This window comes from Serinus canaria, chromosome 1A (genome assembly GCF_022539315.1).
Source record: "Serinus canaria isolate serCan28SL12 chromosome 1A, serCan2020, whole genome shotgun sequence".
Lineage (NCBI taxonomy): Eukaryota > Metazoa > Chordata > Aves > Passeriformes > Fringillidae > Serinus > Serinus canaria.
The window spans coordinates 66,284,724-66,300,019 of NC_066314.1; the positions used below are offsets into that span (position 1 = coordinate 66,284,724).

General features: G+C 38.1%; 1 protein-coding gene across 4 annotated transcripts in view; it reads left to right on the forward strand.

The window, feature by feature from the left end:
- The window catches only part of ERC1 (ELKS/RAB6-interacting/CAST family member 1), a 279,402-nt gene that overhangs the window by 76,141 nt on the left and 187,965 nt on the right, over window positions 1–15,296 (forward strand). For all 4 annotated transcript variants that reach the window (XM_030237938.2, XM_030237939.2, XM_050984992.1 and 1 more), the window contains 2 exons: window positions 2,090–2,257; window positions 8,701–8,868. In XM_030237938.2, coding sequence (XP_030093798.1) covers window positions 2,090–2,257; window positions 8,701–8,868 — 336 coding nt within the window. The remainder of the gene's footprint in view (window positions 1–2,089; window positions 2,258–8,700; window positions 8,869–15,296) is intronic.

Consider the following 15,296-nt stretch of genomic DNA (forward strand, 5'->3'; position numbering starts at 1 on the left):
ACTTGTGTTGAACCCTCTTAACATTGTTTCACAAAAAAATAATGAAATCTGGATGCTGAATGCTTTTAAAACTGCTCAATTTTAGCAGCATGAATTTAGGTTCTTCCTTTGCTGTGGAGTCAGAGTTTCACTCAAGAGAGTGAACATGGTTTCTCATCAAGAAGAGAGATGTGAGCACTTGATGCTGTTTTTACTTCTCTTGCAAATGTGGATGGTGTGTGCTGCATTCTTGCTTAAGAGCTTTGGCACATTGGCATGGTGGGCTTGCAGCTCTGAAATGGGAGACAAGAATCTCATGGTGCTGCTTGGGAATCTTCACCTGATGAAATGTGGTAAACATCTCTTCTGAGATGTGCCCAAAAACAATCTGTCTTTTTGAGAAAGTTTTACTCTGATTCATCTACTTACTAATTGAAAAAGTTTGTGTCATCTGAGATTTTTTAAGGAGGCTTTTTTGTTTAGGTACTCTAGAAAAGATAACCAGTAAATAATTCAGCTCTTTGTTCTGTGCCTGGCAGTATTGTGCAACTGGTGGCTGACAGCAGAAATAGTGCAGCTGACATCAATGCCTCTGTGCTGAATTGAAATAGGGGGCAGAATCATCCCATGGGCACATTTGCTTTTAGTAAAATATGAAAAAAAAACAACCTAGCAGGTTTGAATTAAGTGAGCAACAAACTATTGAGTAGTTCTGTAAATTCTTATATACCTTCTCAGTGTTCCATTTAATAAAATAAGTTTGAGAGGTTTTTTGAGATGCATGTCCTCCTCCTTCCCCATTCCCTCATGTCCACTGTTTCACACTGGAACACAGGAGTCCTGGGTTACATATTTTGATACTATTTTAATACTTTGTCAATATAAAAGTGCACTTACCCAAGATTTTTTTTCTCAGTTATTTCTACAAGTATGTGCATTTATTCTAATCAAAAACTTTAAAAAAATTATAAACTATGTTATTATTTTGTTCATATGCCATGTTTCCAAACATGGACAGTGACTTGGACAATTTTTTTAATCTTGTGATGTCCTTTAATTTCTGCTTTGAAGCACTGGACAATGTACTTTTGAGGCTAAGGGAATTTTTTTTTAATGTCACAAACAGAATTGTTCAAGTTAAGAAAGACTGTTAAGTTTTTAGAAATGTGATATATAATATGTACCAGTAAAATATTGCTATTCTGTGAGATAGGAAGCAAACCAGAAAGTTAGTTACAACCTTGGACTTAATACTACATTTAGACTTCTCTGTAATCTTTTATTAATTTTTTTTCTCAGACTTAATAAAAAATGTCCTGAGTGATGATTGCACTTAAGATTTTAGATAATATAATTGCTTTTTTTTTACTTTTTTAAAAAAAAAAATTACTGGGTTTTTTTCTTAATAAAAACCCAACATACATTTGTTAAAATAAATTTGAGTTTTTGTACTGATCTAATTCACTACATTAAATTTAGAAAATCGCTCTCAACAAAATGCAATTCCACAAACAGTTTCATGTTGTTTTGGTGAATATTTGCATCTGTTGCATCTACTTTTAGAAGTTTCCACAAACCAAAGTATGTTTTATAGAATAAAATACTGATTTTGTAAATAGTGGGAAAAGTAAAGGTGTCTTTCCATCCTCTGTAAGCATGAGGCTGGATTGATAGGTGGGGAGCTGGAGGGCAACTTACTGATTTGGCATTTCAAAGCAAATGTTGTGCTGCTGAGAGCCCTGCAGGGGTCTCATCTACTCTGATATTACAGGTTGGGGTGCTTTGTCATTACAGTTCTGCTTCATCTTCATTAAAACCTTATCCCTGTTACCTGTCTGGGTTTGGTCAGTCCTTTGGAGGATGAATAACAGCAGACTGCCACTGTTAAAAAGAACCTCCCTTGAAAAATTGATGACATTGCTCCCCTCTCTTTTTTCCTTGTATCCTTTGCTCATGACACAAATTTTTGTCAGCCTTTCACTCAAGATAACTGGAGGCTTCATAGTTCTGTGGGATAATTTCAGAGTATCATACTGTTGGTTGATGGTAAATTTTGTAATTTTGTAAATAAATGATTTCTCCCTTTGCCCATCCTTTCTGTGTTTTGCAGATTGGCCAGGTGAAGCAGGAGCTGTCACGCAAGGACACCGAGCTGCTGGCCCTGCAGACCAAGCTGGAGACCCTCACCAATCAGTTCTCTGACAGCAAGCAGCACATTGAGGTTCTCAAAGAGTCTCTTACAGCTAAGGAGCAAAGAGCTGCCATCCTGCAGACAGAGGTGAAGTGGGCAATTCTGTACTTGCTGAGTGTGCACAGAGAGAGAGAGAAAACCCATCATCTCCTCTGGTCCTAGGTTGTACAGTCCCACAGCCATCCAGTGCTGCTTGTTCTGAGCACTTTGTGTCTTTGATTATATGTTGGGTTCTCCAGGCCAGGGGATTGATCTGAAGACAAATATGTGTGTGTGAGTGCTTGGCTGAATTAGAAGTTGCAATATCTGAGCTGGGAGGATTTATTTGCAGTGCTATTTATTTGTAGCTAGAGGAGACAAGGAAAAGGGAGATGGTTCCAATAGCAAACACTCTGCAGAGGCTTCACCATTACTGTCAGAATGTCCAGGAACTCTTGCTTTGCTTACACCTAAAATATGGACTTTCATGGTTTATGATGCATATTCCAAGGTAAAGGAAAAATACGTTTTCTAAATGGTGTTTTGATGACAAATGCTTAATAAATCCCCATATTACATAAGACCCAGGTGTGTGTCTGAACATCAAACAGAAAATGAATGCAGAATAGATGTGTTGCTTCTGGGCATTCTTGAAGAGCAAGCATGAAATGTTGTGTGCAGACAGCACTTCAGTCCCTGGCTTGGAAAATTGTAGTGTTAGTGGAAGTCCAAAAGATGGCAGTGATGCATCAAAAACTTTGTGTTGTTGCAGCTAAGAGTCAAAGCCAAAGGAGCTGAGAAAAAGGCATGCAGGAAATTTGTGGGTGATATTGGTAGAAGGTTCCATATTACAAGAGCGTAAGAGAATTGGCCTGAACTTTTTACCCTAATTTAGCTTTTCTTTAGCCAAAACTGGTGAATCTGTGGGTGCTCATGGCCTTGTTGACTTGCAGTAATGAAGTTGCATAGTAAATATTTTTGGATGTTCCAGGATGGTTTTTCTGATTATTCTCAGATTTATGTCGAGGTTGAGATTGCATCAGTGGGAATAACTGGGAAGATGTTAAAATTCACATTCATAAACCTCCTGTTAAATTTGTTCATTCCTTTTTGCTAGTTCATGAATGTACCCTAAATTAGTACGTGTCTATTTAAAAGAAATATTTTAATTTCAAAATGTCATTAAAGCAGGTGTTAGGTAAATAAACATTTTCAAAGGTAAAATGTAGGCTTTGATCCATTGCAGTGATTGAAAAGAATATAGATATGTTAAATGTGCAGTACTATGACAAACCTACAGAGCTAGAAACACATTTCTCACTTCCAAGTAATAATTAGTAGTACTTTTCTGCCCATGAGAGGTGAAGTCCTTGAACAAATTTAATTTATTAACAAGTTAAAAGACTTCAGTAGAGGGTCATATTTTCATATTTATTCAGTTAAAATGTCCAGTTGAAACAGAGTTTTTAAAACCAGGAAGCTTGGTTATATACCATTGATAGATACTCTTCACAGTTATTCAGAACATCTTGATTTTGTTTTACCTAAAGACCAAAGTACTTTAATACAGAAAATTATTCTACTCTCTAACTTGTAATATTACTAAATAATCATTGAGTATATTTGTTCTTCATTGGCTGCTTCTAAATGAAATTCTCATGTAGCACCACAAAACCAAACTGAATTCCTCCTTCCAATAAGATATTTATACTTTTTGAAAGGTAATATCTTTTTCACCCTTGTTGGAGTTCTTGTTAGAAAGCTCAACAGGTAAATTATCCCACAGTTACCTTTTTTCTGTGTTCACAGGTGATCCTCTTAAGGTATAGGATTGAAACATGCTGACATACATTGTCAGACATCCTCATAGGGGATCAGTTTTTTAAAGTCAGATTTAAATAAACATGTTAAAAGAAAAGAAATACCTCTGTAAGCCTCTACCTCTTATTTGGTCTTCTGTTAAAGAACCTGCTCACAGGTGGGGAAAAGTGCTGACATAACATCTCAAAAATGGATTTGCCACCTGCCTCACTAGAACTGCAAGCAGCAGTGAGCTGTTTGTGGGGTGTTTATCTTGAGGACTATTGGGTGGAGAGGATATTGTGGTTAACTTTTCAGTTGGTGTAGAAACCTTTAAAAATAGCTCTAAAATTGTAGACTCACTTTGTAAACAAAACAAAAAATAAGTCAGTATTTATGTTGGATTTAAGGCTTTATCCATACAAAGTTTTCACCCAGTGAGACCTTCAGCTTAGATCAGTGCCAGAAGTTCTGTGGCTTCAGTGGGAAGTTGCATTTACCAGTGAGAATGTTCTCCTTTGTTTTTGTATACTGCCCAAGCTGGCATGGTTCTGTAATTGATCTGTTCCTATGGTAAATTCAGATTAATACTCAGTATAAAAATGAATCTAATCATGTGGAGGTTTTTATTTGCTTTGAATGTTAAAATTTTCTGAGGATTTTTCTCTTATTGGGGCTTATACTGGCATTTTGAAACTGCAGTAGATTCTGCCAAATCTGAGCCAGAGGAGTGGATTACATTTAGTGAGGAATGGATTATATTTAGTGAGAAATGTCCAAATGGGAGCTGGGTGTTTCTCACAGCAGCAGCAGCAGCAGCTACCTGAACTACCAGTGCTGGCACCTGCACACACTCAGGTGAGCTCACAGAACTGACTTCACTGTGTTCAGGTGTTTAATGTCCTGTGCTAGAGCTTGGGGAAGAGCAGTTGAACTAACTTCTGACCCAAGCGGGCTTTGGGAGCAGCACATCTGTCCTGCACTGAGTTTGTAACCCTGGCAGGAGCTAAACACCCTCTGCACAAAGCCAGGTGTGTGCACCTCTGCTCTGTGGCATCGTTGTGTAATCTAAGGTCTCTGGAAAACTGGGAGCTAAATGTTGATGAAGAATTCACTCTCATCTACAGACCATCCTGGATATGCTGCAATTGGTATCAAGAGGTGAAGAGTCAACTGCATTCAAATTATAGCTTTAAAGTTTTAATTACAGACTGTGCTATCAGTAAAAAGGCTTAACTCCTTCTTAGAATTTATATATGTTTGCCAGTAATGGAATGTCACAAAAGTGATCCTTTTAAAAATGTACTCATACTTGGAGACTTCACCTAACAACAGCTAAAAAGCAACTCTCAACTCACATACCAATTTTAATTTCATGTCTCTGTGCATTTCTCGATCATCTTTAAATTCTGAATGCTGACATAGAATTATTTCAGCGTCTGCTTTAGAAAGTGGCTGGCTCCTGTTAGAAACCTTTGCAGGCTCTTGAATACACATTTCAGGATTGGTATTCCACCTGTTGCCTCTGCTGCCTCTACTCTAGTCACACCTACAGAGAATTAAACTGTAGAATTTTGCTGTTGGAGAGCAATTGGGGCTTGGATATAGCAAAAGGGGGGTTGTACCTTCTGATACCACTAAGTGAAATATGGTTTGTTCTCTGATCTAAATTGTGGTTCAGCCATGGTGTGAAGAGATACCAGGTAGATGTGAAGAATCACTCAGGAAAAGTGAGTGTGCTGTTTTTTCTAGAGATCACTGACATCTTCTTAAACCCAAATGGGAATCACTAGGGTTGGAATAACCTGCTTGCCACTGTACAGTGAGGATGGTGATAAAATTCAGAAAAAACCCTTGTTTTTAATCTCAGTCTTAGTAATGCAACCTTCTGTAACTCAGGAGCACAGTGAGATCTGAAACCCGCGGTGGATTTCTGAAAATATAAATGATTTTCCTGTAGTTTGGAAATATTCTGAAAGCTAAGACTGTCATTACAGAATTCAAGATTCTAAAAAAGGCTTAAGATGAGATTTGTATTAAATATAATTTAATTTATTGTGCTTATTCTGGAAGTAATTGGAGCTACTAATGGATGAATTTTCCTTAGAAATTTGAACTTCTGCATGTTTAATATATGGCTAGACACATTAAGAATGGAGACATAAAATGTTATTTACAGCTACTGGAAAACTCTGTGAAGACAAATCAGTGGTTCCAACACAGTTTTTCATATATCACCCTTAGAGTGAAGAAATTTAAGTCTTGTGTGTGGTATCCACCTGAAGAGAGGTCCCCTGTACCTGGGAGGGTTGAAGGTGTGCTGGTTTGGCTAAAGCTTGGTGAGCGCTTGGGTGCTGCAGGCAGGGCAAGTGAGCGAGCCCCTTGTGACAGGAAGGACTGGCCTGAGCTGCTGTAGGGTTTTACCTGCCATGCATCATTAAAGACATGGCAGTCCATTCCTGGGAAAGCAGTTGGGTTAACACAGGGTTAAGACAAAACCATCCAAGACCCAGAATTCAGGAGAAGGGGTCAGAGTCAGCACCTCTGTAGTGTTTGCCTGATTGTTTCCGTGTACTGAGAAAATCCTGAGCTGACTCGGCTGGAGTTGGCATCATCTGTCTCCCACAGACCTCAATTCTTGTCACTGTGGGAGGATGCCATGCATAAACTGAGCTGACATGGATAAACAAGTGCAGTGTTCTGCCAGGAATAGTGCTAAGGTGATGATTGTGTGTCCTGCCAGCCTTTGAAAATACTTTTGAAAGTGTTTTCTATGGTTTCCTAGGCAAAGACCTCACACAAATAAAACCAGGAATGCAATTTACCCCAAACCATAAGCTAATATAGAGTTCAAAGGGAATAATCAATCAGAAAATGGAAAGCATTCTGTGGATAAATTTCTATTTGCAGATGTTCTCCTTTCACTTACTGCTGTGCTGTAGACATCTGGTCTCAAATATTTTGCAACACAACTGTTGAGAGTATGTCTATTTTCTTGTGAGGGAGATTTTCTGTTTCCCTTGAAGAATTAATGGAAGTGACTCTTAGCTTTAATAGCAAAGATTCCCAGGGAAGAACATAAATGATCAATTTATAGAACTGGATGTTTTAAAAAAGACAAAGCATGATCCACGTGCGAAACCTTTCATTGCAAATACTATCCATCCTATAAATCATAGTTGGGTAAGACCTGGTACTCTAATATCCCTGCAGATCACACTGTGTACCCCATTTGCTGGGTGAGAAGTCAGGAATGTGATTTTAATGAAGTATGTGTAAGTGAGAAGGCTCCAGACACAGAGGTGGCAGTGGGATTGCAGTGCTGATGGGGAGAGCAGGGCAGCTCTTTTCCCTGGAAAGAGGGAAAGTGCTTGCTGCTCTGTGTGAGAGGAGGCAGACAAAGCACCAAAGGGTTTTGTGGGTGAAGCACTGGAAATGTAGCCTCAAAGACAACTTTTCCATTAGCAACTCAAAATTAAATGGAATTAGAATAATATGTTAAAATTAATGTTGCACAAAATACCATAAACAGAGTAAATTCCTAAATTCTTACCCCAGCTGTGGTAGTCCATTGGTTGTCATCCTTTCGCTTCATGTCTCTGCTAGTCTGTGCTGTGCAGAAGGACCAAGAAATTCATTGATCAGCCTGTTTACTCTGTGTGATTGATGTCCTGCAATGGATTCAGCTAACAGGAACCAAATCTGATACTGTCAAATAAGATTAGCAGCCAAGCTGGCAGATTGGAGCTCTGTGTGAATGATGAGTGGATAGGGGTCAGTGCCTTTCTTTTGGTATCATGAGCAGGTTGGTGGTGTTGGATTTCGTATTCCACAATAGCCTCTGAGATTAGCCTGTGCTCTGTGCTGACCTTACTCTTCTCAGTGAATTTATATTCAGGTAGCTCTGATTCCTTCTCCCATTTCCTTTGTCTTGTGAGCTCTGTTTCACATATGGAAGAGAAATGCAGAAGGAAAAGCAAAAGATGCTCAACATGCAGTTTTGAATTTTGAGGTCACCACAGAGTTCCCAGAGTGTGTTTCTAAATTCACTCAGGCCCTGGGAGCTCTAAGTGTGTTTGTGTGTCCAAATTGCACCCACAATATCCTGTACTGTGTCATTTGCTCAATTTTACCTTTAATATAAAACTGCACGCTGTGAAAAACACGGTATATTTAAACAATTACTTTGCTTTTTAGGCCAAAATATTCTTAGCCACCCTGAGGTAACCTCTTTCCAGTTGTGATCTGCAATGGCTGCAAAGAGCTCTGTTTTCATTCCCTTCAGGCTCAGCTACTACTGTGATCAAAACCTAGAGTATGAAGTGACTGTCTGGTACAAGGAGTCTGTGTTTATTCTCTGATTATTAGAAATGTCTCAACTAAAGGGATCCGTTTCCCTGCATGTGAGAGAACTCCCCAATACATTCTCTTGGCTTCTACTTTGAGGAAAAAAAAAAATAGTATTGTGTGATACAAGCCTGAGTTACGTGAGAAGTATGATTTGAGGTTTTCCAAGAAGCAGCATTATTCACATATTGTTGAAATAACATAGCTGATTATTTTTAACATTTAGTCTCCTGTCACTTGTGATAACTGTTTTATCCCAGTTTTATGTGTTGAATTATTAAAGAAAGGGGTGTTTGATTTCTGAATCTATTTGTAATATTTCCCCTGTGGAAGTGTAGTTGAACTTCCCTGAAGTTTCTCTCCTCCAGCGCTAAACAAAGCTCGTTCTGCGTTTCTGACCCCAGGTGGACGCGCTGCGGTTACGTCTGGAAGAGAAGGAGACCATGCTGAATAAGAAGACAAAGCAGATCCAGGAGATGGCAGAGGAGAAGGGGACTCAGGCAGGAGAGATCCATGACCTGAAGGACATGCTGGAGGTGAAGGAACGCAAAGTCAATGTTCTTCAGAAGAAGGTAAGGTTGGAGAGCTCCAGGTCAGATAAACACCTCTGATGCATCTCAATTTCCCAGGCTGTCAAGAAGTCTGAACTAGAATGTTCATTCTGGAGATTAATGTTCCAGTCCATTGATGTCATGGGAATATGTTGAAGGAGGAATTTGTTTGAATTTTTGACAAAAAATTGGAATTCAAAACAGAGATTGTTGCCTTGCTGTGATTGCACGTGCTGCTTCTGCTTCCATGTTAATATTACCAGTGGCTGAGGCATTTTTATAAGGGCACATCATCTGAAAAATCAATCCTGTCCCACACAGCACCTTACCAAAACCACACTGATGTGAAGCACAGGCTGATCATGACTTCAGTCTGTGCCTGAGTGAATGAGAGGTTGGATCAGTAGAAGCAATTAGGGTGATTTCTCTGTAACTCACCTGGAAAGTTTCTGAAGAATTTTGTGTAACTTTTGTTAGAAATGCTATATTATCACAGTTAGTATTTCTTGGGAAGTGCTAGAATAGGATAATCAGACTATCCTTCATATCTTTTTGGATAAGAAAATGTAGATCTTATCAGTGAACTGGGTGAGGTCTGGGTAAAAAATCATGTAGACTTTGTCAGGTAAATTAGAGAGGCATCCCAAAGGGCATTGAGCCCTAGGGCAGGGGATGTCATTATGGATGATTGGTGGCAAATTGCACACACAGTATATCCCAGTTTTCCTCTACACAAGGTAAAAAGAGAGAAATGAATGTGCTGCGATAAATTTTCATTTGAAGAATGTTTTTTTTTCTCTTTATCTTTAGAGAAGCTGTTCTTGAAGCTGTGGCTGAGGATATGGGGGTTTTATTATGTTTTTTTTTTTTCCCTAGACCTTTAAACAATTCTATGGAATTCTTGTGATATTAATAGTTCAGAATATTGATTAATTTTTGATGCCTGGCTAATGCCTTTTCTTCTTGTCTATAACCATAAATCATGAGGGTTTAGGTCATGTTCAGTTCTGTTACAGCAAATGTCATGCAGGGATGGAAGTTCAGGCATGGACTTCGGCCATAAATAAGTAATTAATAATTCTGGAGCAGACCCCTAATTCCCAGTCTTCACAGTCTCATTTTTTTGTCTGTTCATCTTTTTAGAAACACAGATTTCTGATTTTGGTGCTGTGTTTCTTTTTGTTTTACAAAACTGGTCGTGCATCCTCCAGACACAGACTGAGATCCCAGCTGAATGTTTAACCAAGGGGTGGGGAGTCTGACATTTGTGTAAATGTTAAATGTCACTGAGGTTGTTTGATTTCTGTTCACTCTTACACTGCTTTTTCACAGAGTTTCTTGCTCTACTTGACACTTGAGAAGGATCTTTCATTAGATCATTTATAGGCAGCTCTAAAGGTTCTTTTCTTTAATACTTGTTTTTTTGAGACCACTGTAATCCATATTGACACAGTTCCATTTTGTGTCTTCATGCATCTGATCTGTTTTTTCAGGACTGTTCCCTGCTGCTTTCAGGTGAAAGTACCTGGTCTTTTCAGGTTGGAAAGAAAGGACCCAGGCTTTTAAGAGTGAAAGCTTTGAGGTCCTGTTCTCTTGGATAGCTCCACTGATAACACTGCCATAATATACTGCCATTTGTGGTGTTCTGTAAACCTGTTTATGAACTTTTAAACAAGAACAAAACAAAACCCACTGAAACCAAGCACCATAAAATGCCTTGGGCTGAAATGGACTTATTTTAAAGGTCACCCAGGTCCAGTTCCCCCTGCCATGGGCAGGGATGCCTTCCATAGACCAGGGTGCTCCAAGCCCTGTCCAACCAGGCATTGAATGCTTCCAGGGATGGAGCATCCTCAGCTTCTCTGTATAAAATACTTAAACCTATCTCTAAAAAAAAAATCTATTTCCTGCTGCTGACTAGAATCACGTGCAGAGATTTGAATTTGCTTTAGCCTTGAAGTTGCTGGAGGCATTTTCTTTAACATCAGCAGTTAAATTGTGAGAGTTGTAAATTCAAAGTGTAACTCGCTAACCTGGAATATTCTTGTGGAGAATCCAGTTGACAATTCTTTTATCTGAGGTTTGTGGTGCAATATGGAATTCCTTTTTGGTTTTTGTATAGCCCAGGGTAAAAAACTGGAAGTTCAGGCCTTTGAAGTTCAAGGATTGATGTCTTTAACTCAGATTTTTAATTACATGTCCAAACCTGGAATTGAAGACTAGGTGTAGGATTTTCTATAGAAAGGGATTTGCATTTTCTTGTTCTCCTTAACATTTTTTCCACAGAAAAGCAAAACTTGAGAAAATTCCTAAGGAATGGACTTGTCTGATTTTTTAAAATATGTATTATTGTGGAAGTTATGACATCTTGCATAAAATCTGTTTCAGGTGCTAGGGAAAAATTATGAAGCCTCATTTTTATCTGGTTTATATGGCTGTCTTTTTTTGACTGCACAGTGCCTGTGCTTGGAAACTCAGAAGCCTGTAGCTCCTCTCATAAAAATATTTTTCTCCTAATCCTTGTAAACTGTGATTTTTTTTTTCCTGGTTTTGCATTTCTAGAGTGCATCTTAATAAAGTGCACATCTTGTTTTCTGCTTTATCCAAGTGCTATCTTTCACATCTTCCAGGACAGTTCAGAATTTTATTACCATTAAAAAAAAAAAAAAGACAATCTTTAAACTTTTACCTCCATGCAAAATAGTCTTTTTGTTCCTCCCTCTGGTTACAAACTGGTGTGTTCAACAAATCAGGTTTTACTCTTACATTCTAGTTGAAGATCTGAAGGTCTGGTTTAAAGCATCTTTCATAGGTCATAGATATTATAGATAGCAATTTGTCTCAGTTTTCTCTTGCTGGCTTATTTATCTGATAGTAAATGCTTGTTTTAAGTTTATTGGCATGGTTTAAATGGTACTCAGGTGTTTTAACTAAATAGAATGGAAGATCATGAAAGGCACGTGGTACAAAAAGTGCTTTTCTTGTACAGTGTTAATCAGTATTTTTGTATGGAAATAATATGTATTTGGAAGCAGCAGTTATGAGAAGGAACTGGGTCAAGATGTGCCATGTTGAAGGAATTTAACCAAATGAAGAACTGGGTCAGTAGATACTATTCAATCAGTTTCCACCAAGTGTTCTTCACCTTCAGCCTGTACTCAGACATTTTTGAAGTTAGATAATTTTGAAGTTGTGTTCCAATCAACTAAATTTTGCACAATAATATTTTTTAATGCTAGGTACAAAGAAAATTTGCAGCAAAAGCTAAAGTCATAAAGATCTGAAAATAACAGAATTTATTAAAAATTAATTACTTGCATAACTTGGCCATTTAAGAAGAGTTTCTTACTTCTTTTGAAATGTAGACTGCCTGTACTAGAATGTAGCCACATTTGAATGGATATTTGGACCTCATGATTTTTTTTTATTTTCTGTGACTGTTTTAAATGTCAATCACCTTTTCTGGTGACACTGACAAGGAATTGTTTGGCTTGGTGCCCAAAACTCTGCTATCCTAAATTGTTGCTGTTGAAACAAAAAATTATTTTAAATGCACCTCTTCTTTTGGGTCTCTGGATTCATTGACACAGACCATTATGAACCATTATTTTTGTTGCATTGGTTAAAGCTGGTGAGCTATAAAGTGTACTTCTTAGTCATCCAAAAATCAAGGTGAAGAAAGTAATGGAAGTTTACTGGCTGATTAGATATCAGTTAAAAGACACAGAAGAAGATTATGAACAGCAAAGATCTGAAAAATTAACATGACAATTGGCATCATCACTGATACCCAGTAGGTACCAAAATGCATTTTCTGGGTTGCTGAGGAAACCACATGCTTCACATTTTAAATCCTGGAGTCTTTCCAGTTCTGAGCTCATACAGTGATGCTGCTTGATAATACCTTTATTTTAGACAAAAGAGGTAGGGCATATGCTACAAATTTGGGAACTTTGGCTTTATGTCTGAAAATTTAATGCAAAAACTTAGTTTTATAGAGCTTTGGGATTATTTTTTTCTCATTTCATTTAACATGGATCTTGCATAAAATCTCATTTTAAGTTGTTAGAACTCAAGGCCAGGGGAGAGCATCTTTGAAAATAAAATAGGGACCATGCTGAGCAAATTTGAAATCTGAACCTAAAAAACATTAAATGGTGCTTCATTACTCTTTTTGCTATATCTGTCTATCTGTGCTGGTAAACAAGGATGAAAAGAAATGAGAAAAAAAAAATCAATATTTTGCAATCAAAGCATTTTAAGGAAATGGCATTTGGGACAAAAGATAACTAATAATACACTGAAAGAAAAAAAATCAACAGGGAATCAGTCACCTCTTGCTTTGGGGGTAAACCATGTTTTGTCTTGGGGAGGGGGGTTAACACTCCCTGCTTTGTGCAATGCAGCTGCAGGCAAATAAAATGCAAGTTTTAGTGTCTGAACATAGCAGTGTTTTTGGCAGCTTCTCATGCTCTCTGTGATAATTGACCTGTTAAAAAGGAAGAACACAGATTTATTTTGTTCTTTGGTGGCTGTGCTGACTTGTTTATCTAGAATTTGGGAAGGTTTCAAATACTTCTGCACTTTTGAATAAGAAGCATTGCCTTTCTCCACAGAAGATTAATGTCCACTGCTTCCCAGAAAACTTAGAAATCAGAATAAATATCTTATGCTTAATGATTAGAAATACTGTGTGGCAGGAGAGAAGGACAGCAAACAAAATGTGTAAGTCAGTTGTTTAAAATCAGTGGTGCTCATAGTTGGTTTAGTATTCCTAACTTTGAAGTGCAGTGTTTGTACTTTAAAGTTTGTTTTCTTTTTATTCCCTCATCTCTGAAGTAGGTTTACCTTCTCAGATAGCTCCTCTCCCACAACCCTGAGGAGATGAGAGAGCTCAGAGAAGGAACTGCATTTCAAAGATCTGATTCAGTTTATGGTAGTTTCATCCAAGGTGTGACCTTGAACTTGCCAACCAAGCTAATGAATATATGGTTTTCTAAGAATTCATAAAATTCAGGCAGGACTTTGAGGCTTGCCTTTGAGCTCTCTCAACCATGGCATTTAGTGCTTAAAAGTGCCACAGTGTCCACACTGTAGGCAGTGGCTTGGTCATACTTGCAGTGTGTCTGTCTCTGTTTGTGTGAGCTATACAGAGAATAATTCAGCAGAAGGGGCAAAGACTGGCCCAGCAAAGATGGGCTGCACATTCATTGACACAGTGGGTGTGCATGTGCCCTCTTGTTTCAGAGTGGATGGTTTTTGCCTCTGTAACACACCTGTGGGCAAGCTTTATCTGTTGCTTTTGAATTAGAAATGATGCAAATTCACTTGAAGGCTGGTTTGTAGGAGAAGTGTGTTTAATACAAAAAAATTCTCTCTTTTATAGACAGATTTGACACATTTTCCTTGATTGGTTAACTGACAAAAACATCTTTATTAAAACAGTCTTTAGGAAGAACAGAACAACAAGAGTAAGAAAGCACTACTTGCAGGTTGTTTATACTAACAAATTATTGTTTCTACAACTCCTTGAAAAGTCTTACAAACTACTGTAAGAAAAACAAAACCTTTTTTTTTGCTCTCTGACCAGGCTGTTATATCCACACTTATCCTCTGTTTTAATGTGCTTGGATCATGGCATTTAAGGAGGAGGAGCATACAGGCTCAGCTCATCAGCCCAGACTCTGCAGGGAGGGCAGGGTGGATGTGCTGCACATTCTGCTCAGCTAGAGTTGATGAAATAGTTTCTTTTTCTTCAGGAACTCAGGGGTTTATCCAGCCCAATCACAAGAGTATTTCTCTAAGTCTCTGTCAGAGCTGTACTTCTGCTCTTTTTACTCCAGGTCTCAGGTCATGCCACTGAGCTGGTTCTAAACCCAGTTCAGAGATTTCAAATGCCACAAAAAAGACCAAACATCCCCACAGGGCTCATGTCAGCTTTTTTATTGAATCTGACAGATGTGACCTCAAAGATGTGTCCTGGAGGGCCATGGGGAACTTGTGTCTCTGTGTCCCTGAAGGGATATCAGACCTCTTCTGCTGCTGCTTTTTCCTTCGTTCAGACCTTCCTGTTACAGGCTTACTGACTACCACTGGACAAGACAAAACTGAAATTTGTGCCTTTTAGAAATTTCTAGAAGCTGTTCTGGTTTATTGGTTACCTTTTGTGTCCAATATGCTACAGTAGTTTCTCTTTTCACCTCCTTTCAATACTCTTCAAATTGCTTTACCAATGGGATTTTTATTGACATTCATAATGTCAGTAGTATTTTCTTCAGTTAGAAGAATAATAGGAAAAATTAGACAGGCTTTTAATACCTCATCTCTCTCAAAATACTATGTGTGGCAGCAATGAAAGTGCCAAAGAAGACTGAAGAGGCTTCATTATGTAAGTTCAAATTCAGCAACATTTTCCTGTGAGATTTTTTTTTTTTATTCCTGACATCCAG